General features: G+C 35.6%; 1 protein-coding gene across 2 annotated transcripts in view; it reads left to right on the top strand.

Moving 5' to 3' along the window:
• LOC308557294 (uncharacterized protein) overlaps positions 1-21,507 on the top strand; it is a 30,367-nt gene extending 8,860 nt beyond the window's left edge. The window contains exons 3-4 of one of the 2 annotated variants that reach the window (XM_081137633.1): positions 26-131; positions 21,154-21,507. In XM_081137633.1, coding sequence (XP_080993759.1) covers positions 26-131; positions 21,154-21,429 — 382 coding nt within the window. In that variant the 3' untranslated portion in view covers positions 21,430-21,507. Of the gene's footprint in view, positions 1-25; positions 132-4,835; positions 5,109-21,153 lie in introns of those variants that run through there. The other variant, XM_081137634.1, reaches the window with a different exon arrangement.
• The last annotated feature ends 1,001 nt before the right edge of the window (positions 21,508-22,508 follow it).

Genomic DNA, 22,508 nt, shown 5'->3' with positions numbered 1-22,508 from the left:
CTTATTTCTGGATTAAATTCATCAGAGGTGCCAGCCAGACTTCCCCTCTACCACCTGCCAAGCCTCTCAGAGGACCTGGAGGAAGAGACTGTCATTCTGTCTTCTCACCTCTCTACTTAGGTGGCCAAATGGTGAGTGTTCAGTGTGATGATGACTGTTACCACCTGGAAACCAGAGTGGGGCACACAACTTTTTCCAGAGGTGGTACTTAATCGTTTTTAGATGATAATGATTTTCCAAGTTAGATGAGAATCAGTGACCTAAAGGTGAAAGGCTCTAACTTTTATGACAAATTCTCTGGACATCTGGTCCTCTCCATTAGCACTTACATAATTTCCCTTTGTCTCAAACCTACCCAAGCCAAGTGGTCATTTTTATTTCACTCAAAGTTACAGGCTTCATTTTTACCTTTATGTTATCTCTAATGATTATTTTATGTCTGAAATTTTCAGTATTTCTCAATTACTGCTATTTGAAAAATTTGCAAACCTTTTTAGGCACAAAATTTCTAAGGGTCAGATAGCTGAGCTTATAATGAAAGCGGATGATAGCTGTTCTTCAGAGTAAAAAGCTAGTAACAACACTACACTGTTTCTCACAGTCTAGGCACTGTTTTAACTATTGTGTAGCAGTGTGTGTGTGTGTGTGTGTGTGTGTAAAATCGTTAGCTAACCCTATGATAAAGGCACATAGAGATGAAGAAAATTGCTTAAGGTAATGTAGTTAGTAGGAGTGAGTCAGGATTTGAATCCAGGTAAACTTTTCACAGTCTATGCTTTTAAGAACCATTTTATCCTGCCCTCAGGAACATGAATATGGAGGGTAATGTGGAAGATTTCTTTATAGAAACCTTTGAGACAAAAATTAGACAAAGAAACTTTAAAATACTGTGCATCTGTCAACTCTACCTGAGTCAAATCCAGGTCCCTGGCAAACTTAACCATTCAGAACAAAGTGAAGAGCCAGGAAATAGGCAAAAAAGAAAAGGCTTTTTTACATATAACATTTCAGTCACAAAGCCCTATTAAAGCCTAATGCAGTTACTTATAGAAAGGCACCTCCAACTACCACTACCTATTACAGGAGCTTGAATGGTGGCCCTAAAAGGATATGTCCGTGTCCTAATCCCAGAACCTGTGAATGTGACCTTATTTGGAAAAAGGGTGTTTGCAGATGTAATTAAGTTAAGGATCTTGAGATGAGATCATCCTGGATTATCTGGACTGGTCCTAAACCCAATGACAGTGTCCTTAGAAGAGACATGCAGAAGAGACAGACACAGAGAACAGGAGGAGGCAATGTGATCATGAAGACAGAGACTGGAGTGACAGCCACAAGTTAAGAACGTCATCAAGCACAGGAAGCTTAAAGAAGCAAAGAAGCAATTCTCCTCTAGAGCCTCCAGAGGAAATGTGACCCTGCTGACACCTTGCTTTCAGACCAACCAATTTATGATAATTTGTTTTGGCATCCTTAGAATACTAATATATCTATTCAGTCTTTTAAAAATGATTCTCAATAATTGCAGATTGGAAGCTGTAAATCACATGACACAAGAACTACTTTAGAACATCAGTTGACTTACTTATATACCATCTACTCAAGTGAAAGGGATTTGAGGTGGCTAATAAAAATACTTGTAATAACTTAAACAATACCTGACAAAAGCAAAAAACAAAAAATCATACACTAGAGAAAGTCCATGGTATTTGAGCTCAGACCTTAGTTCTCAGGTGTCTAGTAGCAAAAGCAAAGAAGGAAAAATATTAAGTGTTTATAATTCTATGAATTTTGAATTGTCACTTCTAGTTAGAAATGGCTCTATAAATGATATATATTGAGTAACATTTTGAATCATGTGTCTGAAAGTCAATTTTAGATCAACTACAAAGACCTTTCCAAATAGTTGTGTGGAGTTTTTTTGTTTGTTGTTGTTTTTTTGTTTTTTTATGGACAGCAGTAGGATGTTGCAGTTAAGGACACAGACCCTGGAGCCATGCTGCTGGGTTTGAAACTCAACTTTGCCACTCACTTGCTGTGTGATCACGGCAAGCCAATCTCTTGTACCTCAGTTTTTGTTTCTGTAAAATGGGAATGAAAATAGTATGGGTTTCATATTGAGAGGATTAAATGACAATACATGTACATAGTTAGAACTGTACTTGGCATTTAAGAATCACTCAATACGCCACTAGCATTTATATTTCTGCAAAAGCAATACTATAGCAAGGAAAAGTGATGTGTTTCATATACAGTGCTTTCCAACTGTCTAGATTGGTACAAAATTAAGTAGGTGTTAAGATGTTGAGGATAGTTAACATACCCTCAGGAAAAACAAGTGCTATTGTGCCAGTGAAATCTAACTTGGATTCTGGGGGACACTAACACCGAGCTGGGGTTTTCTAAAGGAATCCTCTAATCAGGAACCAATGCATTCCATAGATAAACGCTAGTAAACAAATGCCTGTTACCAATCCACAAAAAGAAAAATACAGAAATTGAGAAGTGTTTAGAAACTTTAATGTCCATTTGACTGAGTAATTTTATGTTTGAAAAATATAATCATAAAAAATTGGAGCTTACATTGGTATTCTTAAATTTTTATGTCTCTAGAAAATTATTTTATTTTATGAAGCTATTAATCCATGACTGATTGTAAGGTAAGAAAAAAGCTTTTCCTTTATCACCGATAGTTTGATAAGCTTTGCACTAGATAGAACCAGACCTTTTCTCAGAAAAGTCTTTATCTGTGCAAGTGCCCCGGTGAGTACCTACTAGATACTCTCAAATTCTTATTTTAAAAGGAAACCAGAATAGTAACTTAAAATATTTTAGTAATAAAATGACAATTTATATTTTACATGTTCAAGGTTATAGCAAAATTATTCAAGATCCGATCTGTTTAAATTGCATTGTAAGATGACCATGACAATTAAAGACAGAGTTAAAGACAAATTGTAAAGTATGAGGGATTTGGCTGTTTTATATTCTTTAGGTCTAGATGTCTTTAGAGCTGCTTAGGGTGAGCCCACTGACAATAAGGAAATAGGCAAAAGATGACTCAAAAGACTATAAAAATGCTCATTGACTAAAGCAAAATAATCTAGGTACTTTAATCATAAAACCAGCCACACTGTATTCCTCTACAGGACATTAAGTTCTAACCTTAATATAATAGTTTTTCATATTTTTTACTTTGAACTGAGCTGAATTCTAGACTCAGCTCTGTTACTTATGAGCCACACGACCTTGAGCAAGTCACTTTCAAAGTCTCAGTTTCATCTTCTATAATATAGATATAATAAAGCATATATTGGAAGTATGTGACCTGAGTTATGCTGTAATGGCCGAATCTAATAAAAGTTAACCTTTGCCAACTTTCCCTTCACCCCAATAGAAAGACTTGGTGTAATGCTCTAATTACTTCACTCAAAAGACACAGACCTCTGATAATATTGGGGCAAGTTATAATTATGGTAGATTATAATGGTTTACAGTACTGCTTCTGTAAAAATTAATGGGAAGCATCTTCAAAATTCACCTTTGCAAAATTATATTTCTAAATTCCATATAGCCTATCGGTGTGGTATTTTTGCTTAAGAGAATTCTCTTTTAAACTACATTATTGGAGAAAAAAAGAAGCTAACCTAACTTCAGAAAACAATGTTTTGACTGCATACTGTTAGGCTAAAAACAAAATGAACTGTACATACACACTGTACTCTCTTTGGCAAATTTAATTTTTACAGAGGTATGGACTAGGAATTCTGAGGCTGCTCTTCATGTGTGCTGTGGTTGGTTGAACAAATAAGGAAATAAACAGTAGATAATAGGAATCAAGTTTCTCGGTATCCAGTGGTAAAAGTTACAAATGAGTGTGGGGGAAAGACAGAATAAACCCCTTGGTGCTGAATTAGAGTCCAAGATAGCAATGTGAACTAAGGTAACCACAGGCAAACACACACACAGGATTTAAAAAATCTGTGTACATAGCTTCGTACAATACATATATTTCTTAGTTCTGTCTGCTGAGACGATAGAGAAGCAGTGACAAGAGGATATCTAGCACCCAGATCTTAGCTTCTGAAAAACATTCCATAAAAGCAACCAAGGCTCCTTGAAGAAACGACTGGTTCTAGGTCTGGGTAGGGAAGATGCAAGATGAGCCTGGAGGATGCATAGTGCGAGAAAGTACGAGAGTGTTTAAAAAAAGAGGAAAAATATGGAGGTATCTCAAAAGGACACAGGAGTCACCCAGAAAGGGTCCCAAGTGGTCAAAACAGGAATCACTTAAGCAACAAAATAAATAGCAGTAGTATTGCACTCTTAGTAGTAATAGTATTTGGAATGCCAAAGAGCAAAGTAAATATCCAAGAGTGCATCCTAATATACATAATTGACTGAACAAATAAATAAATACGGGAGGAAGAAATAATCTTCCTTCAGAAAAGTTCTACATAATTTCTGTAGAGCCTCCTCCCTCCAGGAGGTGGAGCTTAATTCTCCTCAACTGGAATGTGGGCTGGACCTTAGTTACTTGCTTCCAAAGAAAAGAATTTGAAAAGGGAAAAACAGGAACTTTACAGTGAAGAAACCTGTTCGACTCCATCTCCACCACGTGATCAAAGTTGACACCATCAGTGATAATTATGATTATGATATGATATGATATGGTATGCCCCTTGATACGATGTGATGAGAAGCACACTTTGCCTCTGAAATATTCATCCTAAAAAAATCCATTGAGAATTTCTAATTGTAAATAAATATCAGACAAAACCAAATCAAAAGATGTTCTACAAAATACCTGATCAATACTCTTAAATTTTTTCAAGGTCGTAAACAACAATGAAAGACTGGGAAAGTCAGCAATTGAAGGAAACTAGCATATATGATGACTAGAAGTGAAGTGGTGTCCTAGAATGAACTCTGGAATAGAAAAAGATAAAATATGAGTAAAATCTACACTTTGGTTAATGGTACTACACCTATGTTAACTTTTTTAGTTTTGATAAATATCCTTGTATAAGATGTTGCTATGAGAGGAAATTAGGTCAGAGTACATGGGAACTCTTTGTACTGTCTCTGCAACTTTTCTATAAATCTAAGATTATTCCAAAATAATTGTTTTTAAATTTATAATATGAACTATGATAAAATCTTAATATTTGTTGATTTGGGATAGAAAATACAAGTTTCAAAAATGACTTTTCTATAATTTTAATTTTTTCTGAAAGAAAAACTATTGTGATACTTAATTTCCCCCTTTTCCCCAATGCTATTAGTGCTTACACAAACCTTAATTAATGTAAATGAAAATATATAATAACATTTTAACAATGTCATAGTTAATCAAAAGTCTCTAACTCTTCTAATGGAATTCAGTGTAATGGCTTTTCTGAGCTTCTGTTTACTCTTTGAATTTACAAGAGCGCCCTTAGTTATCTGGTGGCACAGTGATCTGAGAAATTTACAGGAACTGCTACAAGTACCTAATTAATCCTTACAAAGTTGAGATAATCTGATTCATTAAAAGAACAATGTATGCCTGGCACTGAACTAGAAATTTTTAATTCCCATTTTGTACTTTGCCGATAACTTGATCTTCAGTGAAAAAAATGACTGTCTAGGTAATGTACAAAAAAGTTTAAAGCACAGAATTGCAAGAAATACAGAAAATCACAGGTAAATGACCTAGATTTTAAGAATTTATTTTTCTCATTTTGATAAAATATTCTCTAAACTATTTGAATTTTAAAACAACTTTAATAGGAACTCTCCATTTTACCTATTTTTCTAACTAGTTATATCTTTTCATTTTAGTAACTAATACAAATTTCCATAATATTGAGTCACTTAAGCCACTGAACACTTTAAATTGCTCTCTGATCTGAGTTAGTTCTTCCACTATTTGTTTCCATTTATTTTTATTCAAGTGTTTCCATCTTTTCTAGAAAGTTTTCCTATTTTTCAAGATTGTCTTCTATTCTCTTCTCTTTTTATTAGCATTGGTAATGCCTTTTAGACTTGAAAAGACTCACAATGCTCATACATAATGCAGTGAAACCCAGGCTATTTACTTGGTGTTGGTACAAAAGGATTTTTTAAAATTCTGTCCTTTCATAAAATTAGCAGTATAGGTGTAAACTATGTCAAAACTGCTTCTGATAACTTTTTCAGAGATAATGAATCTTGCAGATACCTCTGTATGCTCCACATTCATGAACACCTCCTAAATTAACTCTCATTTAGGAAGGTTGCATTTTCTTGGCCAACTAAAACATTATATTATTTTATGAGAAGGTTTATCATTTCACCTGACTTAATAGTCTATTAGTTATACAGTACTGTACTTCTGGTCTAAAAAATATATGTATGTGTATGTAGAAAGAAACTTTGATTTTATAATTTACCATAAGCTGAATCTTCTACAGAAGCATTATGTATAGAGTTTCTTAACCTTCTTATGCCCCATCTTCATTATTAAGATCAGTGGGCACTTCAGCTTCGGGTCACATGAAGTAACAAGGCCTGGATTTACCCTCCTGCATGAAACCACAGCAATAAAAATATCAAATCAGGGTGCTGGGCATCCAGGCAACAAAGAGAGTGATCCCTGAGAGATGGAAAACAAATGAGGTGAGCCCTGTACCTAGCCTCCTGCCATGAGAGAATTTCCGAGCCATAGTTAAGGGACCGAGAACACAGGCAGAACCTGGTCAGAGGGACTGGAAGCTGAGTTCCAGAGACAACAAACAGCCTCGAGTACACAGAACAGCACAATGAAGGAGAGCATTACACAGAGAAATAGCTGAGGTTCAAGCAGAGGCATCACACGGAGTATTGCAGAGTACTGATCTTTTGCATTTGAGGAAATCTCAAAGACTGTGAAAGATCCACCCAAAAGAATGAAAGGGAACAGTGCTTAACATTCACACAGGGCCAGGAAAGGTGCCTGTTCCCTACAGGCAGATGGAAAGAACTTGCAATTCCTGTAGCATTAGGTGCTCTGGAAGGTCTTGTCTCAGTCGTGGGGCATAATTAGCTCTATGCTAGGTACTTTTATAGAGCCACATATTATCAAAGCAAGACCCGAAAGAATTTGTTTCCATGTAACTTAGTGGCACACAACAACAAACCTTAAGAATATTTACTGGGATAGGAAAACATCCATTCAGTAAGTAAAATCCACAAGCTCTGGCTTCCAATCAGAGTTGAAGACATGCATGTAACAAAACAGGAAAACAGCATCTATATTGAGAAGAATAATTAATCAATCAAACTGACTTAAAACTGACACTTGTGTTCGAATTAGCAGACCTGAGGACATACATATATCTAAAAAGTTAAGTAGAAATGTTGAAGATATGAAAAACACCCTCACCAAACTGCTAAAAACTGTTAGATAACCAAAATATCTGAAATGAAAATTTAGGATATTGAAGAAATAGCAATAGGAACTATCTAAAAATTAAAACAGAAAATATAATTTCTTAAAAATGCAAAGAACACCAGTGAGCTATGGGACAACTACAGTCAACCTTGTATACATGAAATTGGATTTCTGAAATAGTGAAAAGAGGGGGCATGCAAATCGAGGGGTGGGGGGAAAGTAGGTTACAGTTGTTTGTATGGAAAAAGACATGCAGTTCATGAATATTACAACAGATTCATTAACTGTGTTTCCCGTTTTCCCATATTCACCACTGTAGACCTCCTTTTGCCAAGCCCTGTAAAGCTAAGTCATGGTGGCACAAAATTTCCACATTTTTTTTGAAGATTCAACACCCACATTGCTAGAAGCTAAATGCGCTTTAAGCACACACAAAATGTGAAGAAAACTACACCAACACACTTCACAATGAAATTGCTTAACACGATATAAAAGGAAGTCTTAAAAACACTGGAGGAAAAAAAGACACATTGTATACAGAAAAACAGAAATAAGTAAGACAACAAACTTCTCATTGGAACAATTCAGACAGTGGAGCAACGTTGTTAAAGATGTGAAAGAAAATACTTAAACAGGTCCTGTCTTCCCGGACCTGGTGCAGTGCAGGGCGTCGTCCCGGGGGTCCCCATCTGTCACAGCAAAGACTGAAGGGTCAGGTGCAGGGAGCGCAAGGGCCAGGACCTCCGCCTGGGCCGGGGCCCAGCCCTGCAGGGTGCTGGCCGGGCCAGCCGGCCCACCGTCAGCCAAGCGGTGCTGGAGGCGCTGTTCCTGAGCTGCACAGCCGGGCACCCCTGCCCCTTTCCCGGGTGACCGGGAAGATGAACCCCCTGGCCAGGAGGGCAAACCCTCTGCGGCTGTGGGACGACAGCGACCGTGTGCGTGCCCGGGAGGGGCCCAGGCTGAAGGGGCCTGCGCTGCGCGGGAGCTGCTGAGCCCGGCGGCATCCTCGGGCAGGGGCAAGCGTCCCCCAAGGGCGGTGGCACCCTCATTGCCAGCGCCCAGAGGTGCGCGCGCATTTCGCCAAGGCCCCGGGAACCCCTCACAGCCGCGCCAAACCCTACGCACGACCCAAGGGCCTGAAGTTCGAGCGCGCAAGAGGCCCACGGGCAGCTGGGGCTACAAAAATTAACCCCAGATATTACCTTGTTATTAAAAAGATTTTGGATGCTGAAAAAAAATATCGACAACCTAGAGTTTAATACTCAGTGAATATATTGTTCAAAAATAAATGCAAAAAAAGATAGTTTAGACATCGGAAAAGCTGAAAGAATTCGTTTTCAGGAAACCTACAAGAAATATAAAAGAATTTTGGTGGGCAGATGAAAAATGATACCAAATGAACGTATGCATCTAAAGTAATGAGAACACCAGGAAAGCTAACTACATGTGTAACAAAAAAAGAACTTTATACTTGTAATTTACATTTCTTCAGAAGAGAACTGACTGTTTAAACAAGATAATTGCAATGTTTTGTATGTTTTATAACATATTATTACAATGAATGAAAAATAATAGATTAGAAAATAGAAGTGAAAGTGAGTTATTATAAACTTGTACATATCGTGGTATAAAATCACTTGAAGTCAGAATGTGATAAGTTAAAGATGCATACAATAAACCCTAATGCAATCAGTAAAATAACAAACAAAAAGGTATAGCTGATAATCCAACAAAGAAGATGAAATGGAATTACTAAAATTTACTCAATCAAAAAGAAGGCAGAAAAAGGAGGAAAACAGGACAAAGAACAGGAAGGACAAGAAAACCAATATGAGATGATAGACATAAACCTAACCACATCAATAATCATATTAAATATAATAGGTCTAGTCATTCCAATTAAAAACAGTCAAATTGGAGAAAATGAGAAGACCCAGTTTAATACTGCTTATAATAAATAGTACACCAAAGATATGCTCTGCTAGCACTATTCGAAAGGAAGCTGGAACAGTCACACTAATATCAGACAAAATATATTTCAAGGCAAGTATATTACTAGGGACAAAGAACGTCATTTCATAATTTTAAAGGGTTCTAATTATCAAAAAGACAATAATCCTAAATTGTTGTGTATCTAATAAAATATTTTCAAAGTACATAAAGCAAAAACCGATAGAACTGCCAGAAAAAATTGACAAATTCACTATTATAGTTGGATATTTCAATATCCTTCTCTCAATACATGATGGAATAAATAGAAAATCAATAACAGTTTATATTTGAACTACATTATCAACACATTTAACCTAATGGAAATTGTTGTAACCTCTATCCAACAAAAGTAGAAGGCACACTTTTCTAGGGCACATGAAAAATTTATCAAGACAGACTATATTATGGACAATAGAATAAAGTCTCAACAACTTTAAAATGATTAAAATTAAAAAGAGTGTGCTCTATGACCATATGGAATTAGATAAAAACAAACAAGAGAAACATATCTGGAAAAATCCTCAAATGTTTGATAATAAATAACATATTTCTAAATAATGCAGAGATAAAAAGAAATAAAAATACAATTAGAAAATATTTTATACCAAATAAAAATAAAAACCCAATACAACAGATTTCTGGGATGCCACTACAGCAGTACTGAGGAGAGATTATATAGCACGAAGCACCTGTATTAGGGGAGAAGAAAAGTCTCAAATCAGTGACTTCAGCTTCCACTTTAAGAAATTACCAAAAGAAAAGCTAACTAAACCATCAAAACAGAAGTCAATGAAATAAAAAACAAAAAATAATAGAGAAAACCAAAGAATCCAAATAAAATTGGTAATTAGCAAATCAATTCCAGCAGTCTATAAAAAGGATAACATATTATGAACAAGAAGGGCTTACTCAAGAAATGCAAGGTTGGTTTAACATTTATAAATTAATCACTATAATTTACCATGTTAAAAATCTAAAATGAAAAATCACGTGATCATCTCTATAAAGACAGAAAAAGAATCTGACAAAATCCAACATCCATTCCTGATAAGAAATCTCAGCAAAGCATGAAGATAAGGGACCTACCTCAACCTGATAAAGATCATCTATAAAGTCTTTCAGCTAACACACTTAATGGTGAAAGACTAAATGCTTTCCCTCTAAAACCAGGGACATCACAAAGATGTTCATTCTCACCACTTTCATTCAATACTGAAAGTTCTGGACAATGCAAACAGGGAAGATAAGTCATCCAAATTGAAAAGGAAAAAAGCCTGTCTTATTTGAAAATGACATGATTGTCTATATAGAAAAGTGAATGGAAACTGCAAAAAAAGCTACTAAAATTAATAATTGAGTTCAGTGAAGTTATGCGATATGAAATCAAAACAAAATCAATTTTATTTCCGTATATTAGCAAATAAAGAGAGGAAATGAATTTTTTTTTAGGTTGCAACTACAATAGCATCAAAATATGAAGTACTTAGGGATAAATCTGGCAAAAGATGTGCAAGGTCTGTTCACTAAAACCTACAAAATATTACTTTAACAAATTGAGGAACACTTAAATGTAGAGACATATTGTGTTCAATGACAGGAAGAATCAACATTGCTAAAATGTCAATTCTCCCCATACTAATATATAGAACCAATGCATTTGGAATTATAATCCCAGCAGATGTTTTTCACAAACTGCTAAATGGATTCTGAAAAATTCATATGGAAATGTAAAGGATTTGGATACCAAGACAAATTTTAAAAAGAAGAATAAATTTATAGGACTACTACTACCAGATTTATAATAATTATAAAGTTATAAAAGCAGTGTGGAAGTGGGGCAAAGATAGACAGGCTATTGGAACAGAATTCATAGTCCAGTGATAGATTCACACCTATGTGGTCAATTGATTTTTGGCAAAAATTCAAAGACAATTCACTGGAGAAAGAATACTCTTTCAATGAGTGATGCCTGAACAATTGGATTTTCATAGGCAAAGGAAATGAACTTTGATCCATACCTCTCACCAAATACAAAAATCATCAAAGAGAATCATAAAACTAGATATTAAACTTTAAACTATAAAAATTGTAGAAGAAAACATAGGAAAAACCCTTCTGATATTGGGTTAGGCAAAATATTTTTCTGATTCAAAGACAAAAGCATAGGTCCATAAATAAACATGTTAATAAATTTAACTTAATAAAATTGAATATTTCTGTTCTTTGAAAGACACTCTTAAGAGAATGAAATTATAAGACACAGGCTAGGAAAAAATATTTACAAAGCATTTATCTGATAAAGAACTATATTCAGAATATATAAAGAACTTTTAAAACACAACAATAAGGTAGTTTAACTTCTGAGCCCACTCTCTGCTCTATGGCCTCCTAGACAGTACAAAGATGTAATGGAATCATCAAGTAGACCAACTAGGCTGCAATATCAAGTTAAACATGAACCATGAAGTAACACTGGAAATGGCAGAGAAAAGCAATCCAGGATCATATGTGAATGGAGAAATTGACCTACTTAGATTGTGTAAATAGCTTTGGCCAGTGCAATAAGGCTGTTCAAGACACAAGGTCTATGGGTCCCAGCACATATATTTCAATCCTGGGTGTATGTGAGGAAGGGTGCTCTTCAGTGGCAATGGGAGGCTCCGCATAAAGATTGGCAATGAGAAGTCAATCAGAGGTGCATTATGGTGGAATCTGTGTGTCCATCAGCCAACCCAAGGCTGTGCCTGGAAGGAAGGTTACAGTATGTAGCTCTACTAGAGTATCAGGTTCTTTGCTGAGAGAATTTCCTTTAAGGGCCTTATTCCTAAAGGAATTAAACTAATATATGTAGGTTGGACACAGGTTAGAGGTGTTGGAAAAGGTAGAAGAAAAACAAGAATATTTACAAATATCAAGGGAAACGCTGGATGGTGTGACTCAGTTGGTTGAGTATCATCCTGTGCATTGAAAGGTCATGGGTTCAATCCCCAGTCAGGGCACAGACCCAGGCTGTGGGTTCTATCCCCAGTCCAGGTATGCATGAGAGGCAACCGGTCATGTTTCTCTCTCACATTGATGTTTCTCTCTCTCTCCATCCTCCTTCCTCTCTCTCTAAAATAAATAAGTAAATAAATAAAAACATATTTTTAAAATATCAAGGGAGGAGAAAGCTTTAAAGTAGATTTCATTGAAAGTTATAGAGAAGTCATCAAGCAGACATTGAGAATTGGTGATGATGTAGTACCTGTAATAATGTAGTACCAATGGAGTTACGGGGTAGGAACTGGATGTTATGGAGACAAACTAGGCAAAGCAATAGCAATCCATGAGTGATCATTTAGTGTGTATAAGAACTGGAGCTCATTTTCCATTTCTTTTAGAATAAAGTCCAGACTTCTTAAATGGCTTACAGGGCTTCCCACAGTGTGGATGTTCTCCAATTATTATCTTAAACTTTATCCTTTATGTGATTGCTTCTTTATGTTTCATTCACCTTTAGTTTTTTTGGCATTAGTGAGGAACTACCAGTGCTCTGGCCTATGGGCCCCCAAATAGACTGACTGTCTCCAAGCCTGGAAGCCCTATCCCATTCCCTATGTTTACCAAGTTAATGTGCACCCATCTTTGATGTCTCAAATAAGATGCCATTCCCTTCACCCTTGCCAGACACTAGGCTGGACCTTGTAACATTTTTTCAATCTGTTTTATAATATCTATTACACAAGTAATTACTTACTTTATGTCTCTATTTGTTGCTGTATTATAAACTTCATGAGGGCAAAAACCAAATCTATTTTATTGCTATGTCCCTAACAACTAGCCCAGGCCAGGCTGATAACAAATGCTAAAAAATATTAAATGAATGAATGTTTGTTTTTTCCCCACAGTCTACTGTGTGACTATAAACTGTTATATTTTATTATGTTATTATGATAAATTATATTATTAATTTGCTAACTATACACTGTGGATAGATAGGTCAACTTGCCCCCAAATATTTTACCTACTGACCTCTCATAACTTCTCTTCTTTGCTATTTGTACTGAAACTGCCCTGCTTCTACCAACACTCATTTGGAATTCATAATTATAGAATTAAAAATATTAATTGCTTTCTAAAAGGTCAGTGTTAAATGCATATCATATTTTCCTGGGAGCAGAATGCCACTTCCCTTTTTTAGGCCAATTGGAAGAATTATTAGGTTTGGTAATTGCTAAACTTATCCCTGAAGACATAAGAGAAAGAATATACAGCTATTAGTAGTGGCTGTGAACCCAAAATAATAGGGTACCCTCTGACATTTATGTTTGGGAATACTAAGTATGAAATTTTGATATCAGAAATAAGGATAACACTGAAGACTAACCTACCCTCCATCAAAGTGCCTTCAAAATTGATATGTATTTTGGAATAATTCTTTTAATCTTGGACAATGGAGTAATGCCCAGGATTTGGACCCATGTGGCAGCTCTCTCTGATATCTATGTCACTGGCCAACTGAAAGGGCAATAAAGGAAATTAACTCCGCAGGAGTAAATGGTGCCAAGTTGCATGACACAGATTGGAGGGAACCCAAGCACAGGCCTTAAACTGCATCCTAAAATCAAGGCCAAGTCAACAAAAATACTTGCACATACTTTTGATTTGATAAAAGAAGAGTGAAAGAAATCAGGTAAATAAAATACAACTTTCTTCGTAGTTGACACTAGAAGTAGTACAAGGGTAAAAGGAAAATTGACATACATAAGCTTACTACAGTTCATCAATTCTATGGTGTCCCCTTCTCTCTATTTTTTAATCTATAAAATGGGGATGCAGCTTACAATGGAAGATGTGCCATATTTAATTATAAGTAAGTTTTCTTTCTTAGTGGTCCATGTAATGATGTGCCTTATAATCACTGCCTCCTTAGGTTGATGAAATGCAGTATTTGCTTGTAAGTATGTACTGGTAGTTTTACCACATTTTCAACTCATGTTACAATTAACCATTTCATTTTTGTCAGCAGAATTTCCATGTAAGTCATTGACTGAGAAAGAAAATGGAAAGGCATGTAATAGGTGTATTTCATGGAGAGTTATAACATGACAAAACTCCACACACAACATTAGCCCAGAAGAGAATAGTAGACTCTGTAGTGACCATCACCATTGAGTGAATCAGTAATGACCCTGTATTCTAGACAAACAAGTTATTAGAAAGATATAGAGGGATGTAGAGTGAAGGGTGGGAGGAGAGAGACAGACAGACAGACAGAATGTGCAATATGTAAAAGCACCAATAACATTTTTCTATTTAAAGATGGTAAGAATATCTCTGAAGTTAGGCAGCAGAACTTCAAGTTTGTGTGTGTGTGTGTGTGTGTGTGTGTGTGCATGTGTGTAACTTAGAACTTTCTTTTTTAAAGTTTACATTGAGTGATAACATAATTAGTTGAATTGGAAAGTGCCAAATGAAAATGAAAAATTTAACACATGCTGCATATGAATGTCTTCTCAGGAAATTCTTGTGGATTCTATTTCTTGTCAGGGTATGTCAGTGAATTGTACCTAAAGAAAGAAGACTATCAAACTGGTGGCACCAAAAATAATTAAAATTGAAATATGCTCACTGGTGCTCAAGAATTACAGAAAAAGAAAGAAGAGCTTCATGTTTCAAAAAAACCTAATCTTTTAGTACACAAAAAACAAGAACTAATCACAAAGAAACTTCTATGTTGTCTTCCCACAATATTCCTTAAAATTTAGCACATTATTTTACAGGTCACTATTGATCAAAAGTCACTTTCAGTAAGGAATGGCTATGACTGACAAATGGCTTACTTTGATTATTTGGGTGGGGAGGGTTTCTGGGGAGGGGGAGGAAGCAAAATTTAAAAATTTGCTCTTGCATGTTGCAGAAAGCTCCAGAGTAAGCCAGAGGATTCAAGAGCAGGGAGAAACAGCTTGCTCTTCTTCCCAGCCCCATCGGGTTAAGCACTGGCCACAAGCTTCAGGAAGAGACTGGATTAGGGCTGCAGGACACCCAGAAGAGGGTGATAGTGCTCGAAACCCTCAAGGTGTGGTCCTCTGTCCCAGGGTGGATGTGGCTGGCGGCTGCTTTGCTGGTTCTGACTCTTGGACCTTGGATCTGCTGCTTGCCTGCAGTTGATGTGCTTTTTTTCTAACTAATTTTTTAAAAAAGTAGAATAACCCTGTAGGAATACCACTTCACGACCAAGCTAGCAGAACTAAAGTTTTTATATGGCTTTAACCCTAATTTTTCTCATTGGAAGAGTGAGCTGCTCTTCTTTCGGAATGTTTTAGTGAGAAATGGGAGAAGAGGAGATTTCCTCTCACTGGCGTTTTTATTCCTAAGTAGCATATGCTCTAAGTGGAGCTTTTAATTTTTTTTGTTGTCAGTCCTCTCTGGAGGATATTTTTTCCATTGAATTTAAGAGAGAGTGGAAAGTGGGGAGGGGGGGGAAGAGAGAGAAAGAGAGAGAGGAAGAAATATTGATGTGAGAGAAATGCATCGATTGGTTGCCTCCTGAAAGATCCCGGACCAGGGTGGGGATCAAACCTGCAACCCAGGTATGTGCCCTTGACTGGGAATCGAACCCCCCACCCTTTTGGTGAGAGGGCCAACACTCTGACCACTGCGTAACAGGCCAGTGCTGAAGCCTTTAGTTATATTTGTTGCCTCAGCTGACTTATTTTACCTAGTGAAACAAAATTTAACAATACTAGGAAATAGAACATTTTTTTTTTCTAATCAGCAGTTGCCAACCAATACAAAATTCTTATTTTGTCTTTTCTTAATCAAAATTATTTTAATCCTTAATAGCTTGATATATATTTTTTCCTTTTCTCATCTCTATCAATGAGATTATAGCAAATAGGAAGTTTTAAAATCCCCTAGACAGATGAAAATTTTCAGTTTCCAATCTGTTAGCATCAATATAGAGATGAAATATTGTCCTTAAATGTTGTAGTTTGATATTTTTATTCTAACAGAAACTTAGAAAGTTAAACGAAAATTATTTAATGAGTGGCTATTTTTCATTAGAAATAAGCAAGATCCTACTTTCAGTTTTTTTGAAAAATTACCTTTATTGGCAATTATTAGTCAAATACTTTACCTTTGAGATTTGTCGGTCTGTTCTGTGCTTCCAGGACTATGGTCCTGTTTTGTCAGACACAGACAATGGACAGGGGAAGGACTGGGTGGGGTGGGAGCAGGCTGGAGGAGGGTAGGGGGGAGATGGTGGACAGCTGTACTACCCTCAATAATCAAATACTTTTTTTTTTAAACTTTACTTTTGAAATAAGCTTATTTAGAATAGAATTCTTGTGACATCACTTTTTAACTTGCTCTGTTAGCATAATAGGGCCAAGGTGATCTCCAGGCAACTCTTGGAACACTTACTTTGGAACATTCACTAAGCTAGGCCTTAATGTGTGGTGCCCCTTCCACACTAGCCTCCTGAGCTTGCTGAGCTAATGTGTCAGCAGACCTATTCCTCGAGCTGGCACTTTTCCATTTTGAAGAGTAATGTTCTTGGCCAGGTCTTTATGATACAGACTAATGATTGGACTCTCCACCCTCTCACTGCTGTATCTGTAAACACAGCCCTTGATCGGCAAAGTCGGCTTTTGACAATTGAAAACATAAACATAACAGATGGGGTAATGATACACGCAAATCAATTACATTGATTTGAGCTTGCAATGTTGATGCATCATTTAGTTTTGCAGACAGGTACCCTTAATCAGACAGTGCAGAAGCTACCTTTGGTTTCCAGAGAACTTTTTCTGAGAGCACTGAACCTCAAATACACTTTAGCACTACATTCATTTTCATAGTCAGTGGTGATGCTTGGATTTGAAAAGTGCTCACATTCAGTTGTAATTTTCTCAGTAATTTTAAAGTGCTCTGTGATTTTTGCTTTTGAAAGGAGGAAAGAAATATATCAGAGCCCTCACAAATCTTTCATATCCTGATACCCTACTCTCCCTCCAATCCACAGATCTTTTATTAAATTCCACTATGCCTCTGTAGGAAATGTGAATAGTCATTGAAACTGGTTCTGTGCCAGGATTTGAAAGCCAATACTCCGAAAAATGTATCCAATGTATATTAAATGAACACCAAACTCCCAGGCAATGAGAGAACTAATATGAGACTATGACACAGTTAAATTTAGAAACAGGATTAAAAATAGTCCCTGGGTTTTTGTTTCAAGGTCATTTACAGACCTGTTCTCTTAGTCCTGTGGGATTCCATCCCAGCTGGATTTCATTTCCGATGTGAGGCAGTCTTACTTTTTTCAGCCTATAAAGATTTTTGAAGACATATAAGAAAGTAAACTAATATTTGTTAAGTATTTACTATATTCCTAAGATTGTGCTAGACGCTCTCCTTTAAATCTAATAATTAAATGATAAGACTAATAATATGAGCTGATTTTTTTTGGACACTGACTAGGGGAAAGACAGTTTGCTGAGTAATTTTCATTTCTAGATTGTACATTTTGTCATCAAAAGTTTGTGAGTTTTGCAAAAAAAGAAATTGATGCTTACAGGGGTTCAATAAATTGTTGAAAATGGCTGCCACTTTTACTAAATGGCAGAGCAAGATTCTAACCTCCATTCCTTTTTCTCCAAAGCCCACATTCTCAGAAGAATGTCAGTAGAAAGGTTTTGGAATTACGCTGTGACTCAATTTCTTCTTTTGTGAACTACTGATAATAATAATACTTTCACCAGAGGATCACTGTGAGAATAAAATCAGTGAATACATGTAAAGTTTTTATAATGATAGTGCCTGACACATGGTAAACATTCAAGAAACATTAACTATTAGTGTTTTTGTGTAATAATAAAAATAATTATGGGTTGTTATATTCCAAAAGATAATGATTTCTTCTTTGTATTTTAATATTATAATACAAAACACTAAAATGATAAAAAATTCTTATTTTATTCTAACTTCTCAATACTTTCAAATAGTCAAGTTTGAAATATTTATGCAAAGTATATTTAATTTAATATTTCTGTGATCTATAACTCATTATATAAAATCCGAATGTCACAGTTAAGGATATTTCAAAAGCAACATCTATTAAAAGCTTTACTATTTGATCCTCAGAACACTATTTCATTTTCAAGATGTTTGTCATCCCCTAAGCGATGAGAAATTGACTATAAGGCATCACATAATACTAACTGTGCTGTTAGGTGTTCTCACCGTGAAGAATGTTCAGAGGTTGAGACATTGCTGTAATTTTTAACCCACTCCCCAAATCCTTTTTTTTATTGATTGATTTGAGAGAGAGAGCGCAACATTGATTTTTTTGTTCCACTTATTTATGCATTCATTGGTTTACTCTTGTATGTGCCCTGACCAAGGGATCAAACCTGCAACCTTGGCTTATCGAGAGGATGCTCTAACCAACTGAGCAACCTGGCCAGGACTCCTCAGGGAAAAATGTTCCTGTATTTGAGTGTTTCTCAATCTATTAGTTATACATTATGTGCTAGGAGCCAGTCAAAAGCATTCTGGTAGGACACCTGTTTTTAAAACAGCTGAGTTTTCAACAAAGCCTTGATGAAACAACTTTTAAGGCTGTGATCCTTCTCAGTTCAGGCTGGTGATAACAATATGTACTTGTTTTCCCTTCTCCAGGTCTTTGTTTCCCAGTGGGGCAGATTGCTTGCCAAGCATGACCACTTTTGTTAAGTGTTTTTGTAACTGACATCACTCAACCTCTCAAAATAGCAGTTTTATCCAAGCTTACAATTAGTGAAAGGCTTTTGAAGTGCACTGAACCCTCAGGAAGGCATCCCAGCAGGAGCTGGTTCTTAAGAAGGATTCTTTTACTCTCTGCTAGGCCAGAAAAAGTGGCATGTTTTAGCCATGATTGTGTTTCTAAGACACTTAAATGAGTTATTCAATCAATAATAGTTGCCTTTAAAACAGTAAGGTTGGTGCAACAAGTATAGTGTGGGAATCATTAGTGCTGTTCACCAACTATTTCTGATCTCTGGCTACATAGTGGGATTTTCTTTCTTGATTTCCTTGTTATTTGGCTTCCTCAGGTGAGTCCATGGGACTAGTTACGGCCAAAGGAGTCATGAGCAGAAAGAAGTAGCATGGATCACTTCAGGGCCAGAGCATTTAATTGCCAGAGTGAGACCCTCAGGAATTGTCTGTCCTGCTCCCATGTGATAGGCACTGTTCCAGATAGTGGCTGCAACATTCATCAGCTTGGTCTCTGAAAGACAATGAAATGGAGAACCCCCCATCTGATCTGCACTGGTTGTCCACAGTGAGCAAAACAATAACCTATGTTGTGTTAGCCACAGAAACATTTAGGGTTTGTTAGGACAGCATAAGCAAGCCTATCCTGACAGATAAACACAACAAGAATTGCAAATGAAAATGTGTGGCCATTCAAAGAGCAAACTGGAAAAGGCAAGCTGGTGTTTTTAGAAAGTTACATTTATAGTCTTTAATGACATACTTATACTTATTGCAATACTTTTTTTTCATAGGCACCTAGATCCTAAAATTGGATTCCTGATTTATGAAGTCAGTACTTAATACTGGAATAGTATCATGAAGCAAGCACTCACAATGAATTTTTGAAATATTTTAAATATTTTTCATGATAGCCCATATTACAAAATCTATTATGTTCTCAAAATGAAAAATAAAACAATAATTAGAAACAAATTGCTATTCAGCTATGCAATATTCTATTGCACAGGGGCACCAAACTATGGTAGCTCTCTTTGCTTTGCTCAAAAGTACTTCTCTCAAACTTCATTTCCTGTAATAAGCCAATTGTGTACCATCATCCATCACATATAGAAATCTTGCATGAATTGTTTTCTATTTTCAATATATACTACCTCATAAAGGTGATGAGTCACCTTTATTCAAAACCACTATGAAAAGCAGTGCTTAAAAAGTATTTCTTAATTTCATTTTCTAAATGTCTTCCAACATTGAAGCTAGTGGAAAAGTCAAAGTTCAGCTTATTAACACCTGCCTGATTTTAATGTATTTCAATCTTATTTCCTCTTTGTTTTAGTTTTTCCAGATGTAACAGCACCAATAATTTTAGTCCTTTCTATTATGGCATCACACTCAATCCCCCACCATCCTTTCATTATTCACCTTAGGTACTTCTCCACCATTGCACTATCCCACATGCAAAAAGTAAGCAATAACCAAGTTTCAGGAACTATAGCATATAAAGATGCATGACTATGCTATGTTTAGGAAAAAAAACAAAGACTGTTAATTTAAAAAGTACTCATGATCATTAATTTTATAGTTTTATAAGGCCTATTAATTTAGGCACTATTTTCATAATAACCTAAGCTAATACTTTACTTCAGAAAGTATTTTTCAAGTATTTAATTGTTTTTTTATCATTCTTGTAATACCATATTATATTTTCTCTGCAAAATGGTGTAAAAATCAAATTTGCTGTATTAATGGTTTTTAATAATTACTATAATTCACAGCAAATGAAATAAACACACTATGAAACAAACAATCTTTTGATTGTTAAGAAATGAAATCACTCCATCTTGGATGACTCAACGTAAGACATGTGAAATTAATTTACTGAACAACAAAAATTTGAAATAAGGTAACGAAATTTAGTACTTTCATGGAAGGGCAGGCATGAGTTCCTTCAGAATATGACTCTGATTAAAATTCTTCTGTTATTCTGAACAAATGAAAGAACAAACTATTTTTGTTTTAAATGATAGCCCTGGATTCTGAAGCTGGGCCTGAAGATTGGATGCAGATTGCAAAGGACAGTACACATCTGTGCACTGATGCAGCTTCTTCAAACTGCACTCCGCAGGTTGGATGGAAACACCTGTGACCATTGGCTGCTCATTGCTGCGGAACAAAACAAATTGGCGACAGCTAATATTTCTATCATTTGTTCCTATACAAATTTAAGAGCATATGTTAATTACAACACAAAATTTATGTTAAAACGACTCATTTCTAGTTTTGCCTGCTTATTAAAACAATAACCTATATCTCTATTATTTTTCAGTACACTGTACTTAAATAATCCATGTGTATAAGAAATGACACCTAATGTATAGTCAGTTATCAACTATTTAGAATTTTAGAAAGTTGAAACAACATAGTCCAAAATTATATAAAATAAAAACTTTATCATATGGTTTGAGTAGGATGAATTATATTTTATTTACATAGCATATCCCAGATGTAACACAAGGAAGCAACTCAGAAGTCCAAGGTAATCAGCCATGTATTACAGCATTACTATGAAAAATCTACAAAACACAGAATCTTTGTATAAATAGTTACGAGTGACAACTTTAATTCACTTATTTTGAAGCAATTTTGAGGTCACTTATAATAAAGGCACAGGAAAAGTAAAACTATTATTCCAAAATTAAAATATAAAGCTGAGGATGGGGGATATTAAACAGAGAAACCTCTATCAATTAACTTCCACTTATCCCTTTACCTGAATCAAAAGCCTTGGGTATCAATCAAAAGAGTGACAAACAAATGAATATTCATATGCTTTAAGTTTTAAGAATATGTTTGTTTATACGCATGTAATTTTTTATAATTTCCATATTTTCCACAAATCAGTTAACCAACCAATTTGATTCCAATTATGTAAGGATAAGAGGTTTTCTGATGCATTAAGATATGATGATGGAGGAAAATAGCAACAATTTGGCATGAAACTTAGTTCCAAGCAGAAGTGGATTTGCCATGTAGCTAAAAAGCTTCAACTTCAAAGCCCTAAACTTGGGCAAGGCTGTTGCACAGCTCTCCACCTATTTTTGTAGTCATAATTCTGAATTCTTTTTTTCTGAAACAGGGATCCCAAAATTATAAATTTTATGGGACCTAAGATCCCATAAAAAGCTTGAAGTGGTTTCTGTCTCCAAGTTTCTTGGCAGTCAAGGAAAAATGTAATTGATCACACAATGTTAAGTGTTTAATAATAGGAACATTTCTAGTTCATTAAGAATATAAACATTTCTTCAGTTGATATGCTCATAGAAAAATTTGCTATTAAATACTTTGTGTGAAGACATTGGAAAGTATAATAAAGTATAGTCCC

This window comes from Miniopterus schreibersii (genome assembly GCF_964146895.1).
Source record: "Miniopterus schreibersii genome assembly, chromosome: 5".
NCBI classification, from domain to species: domain Eukaryota; kingdom Metazoa; phylum Chordata; class Mammalia; order Chiroptera; family Miniopteridae; genus Miniopterus; species Miniopterus schreibersii.
The sequence above is the reverse complement of the archived record's forward strand: the minus strand, read 5'-3'. Positions and strand labels throughout refer to the sequence as shown.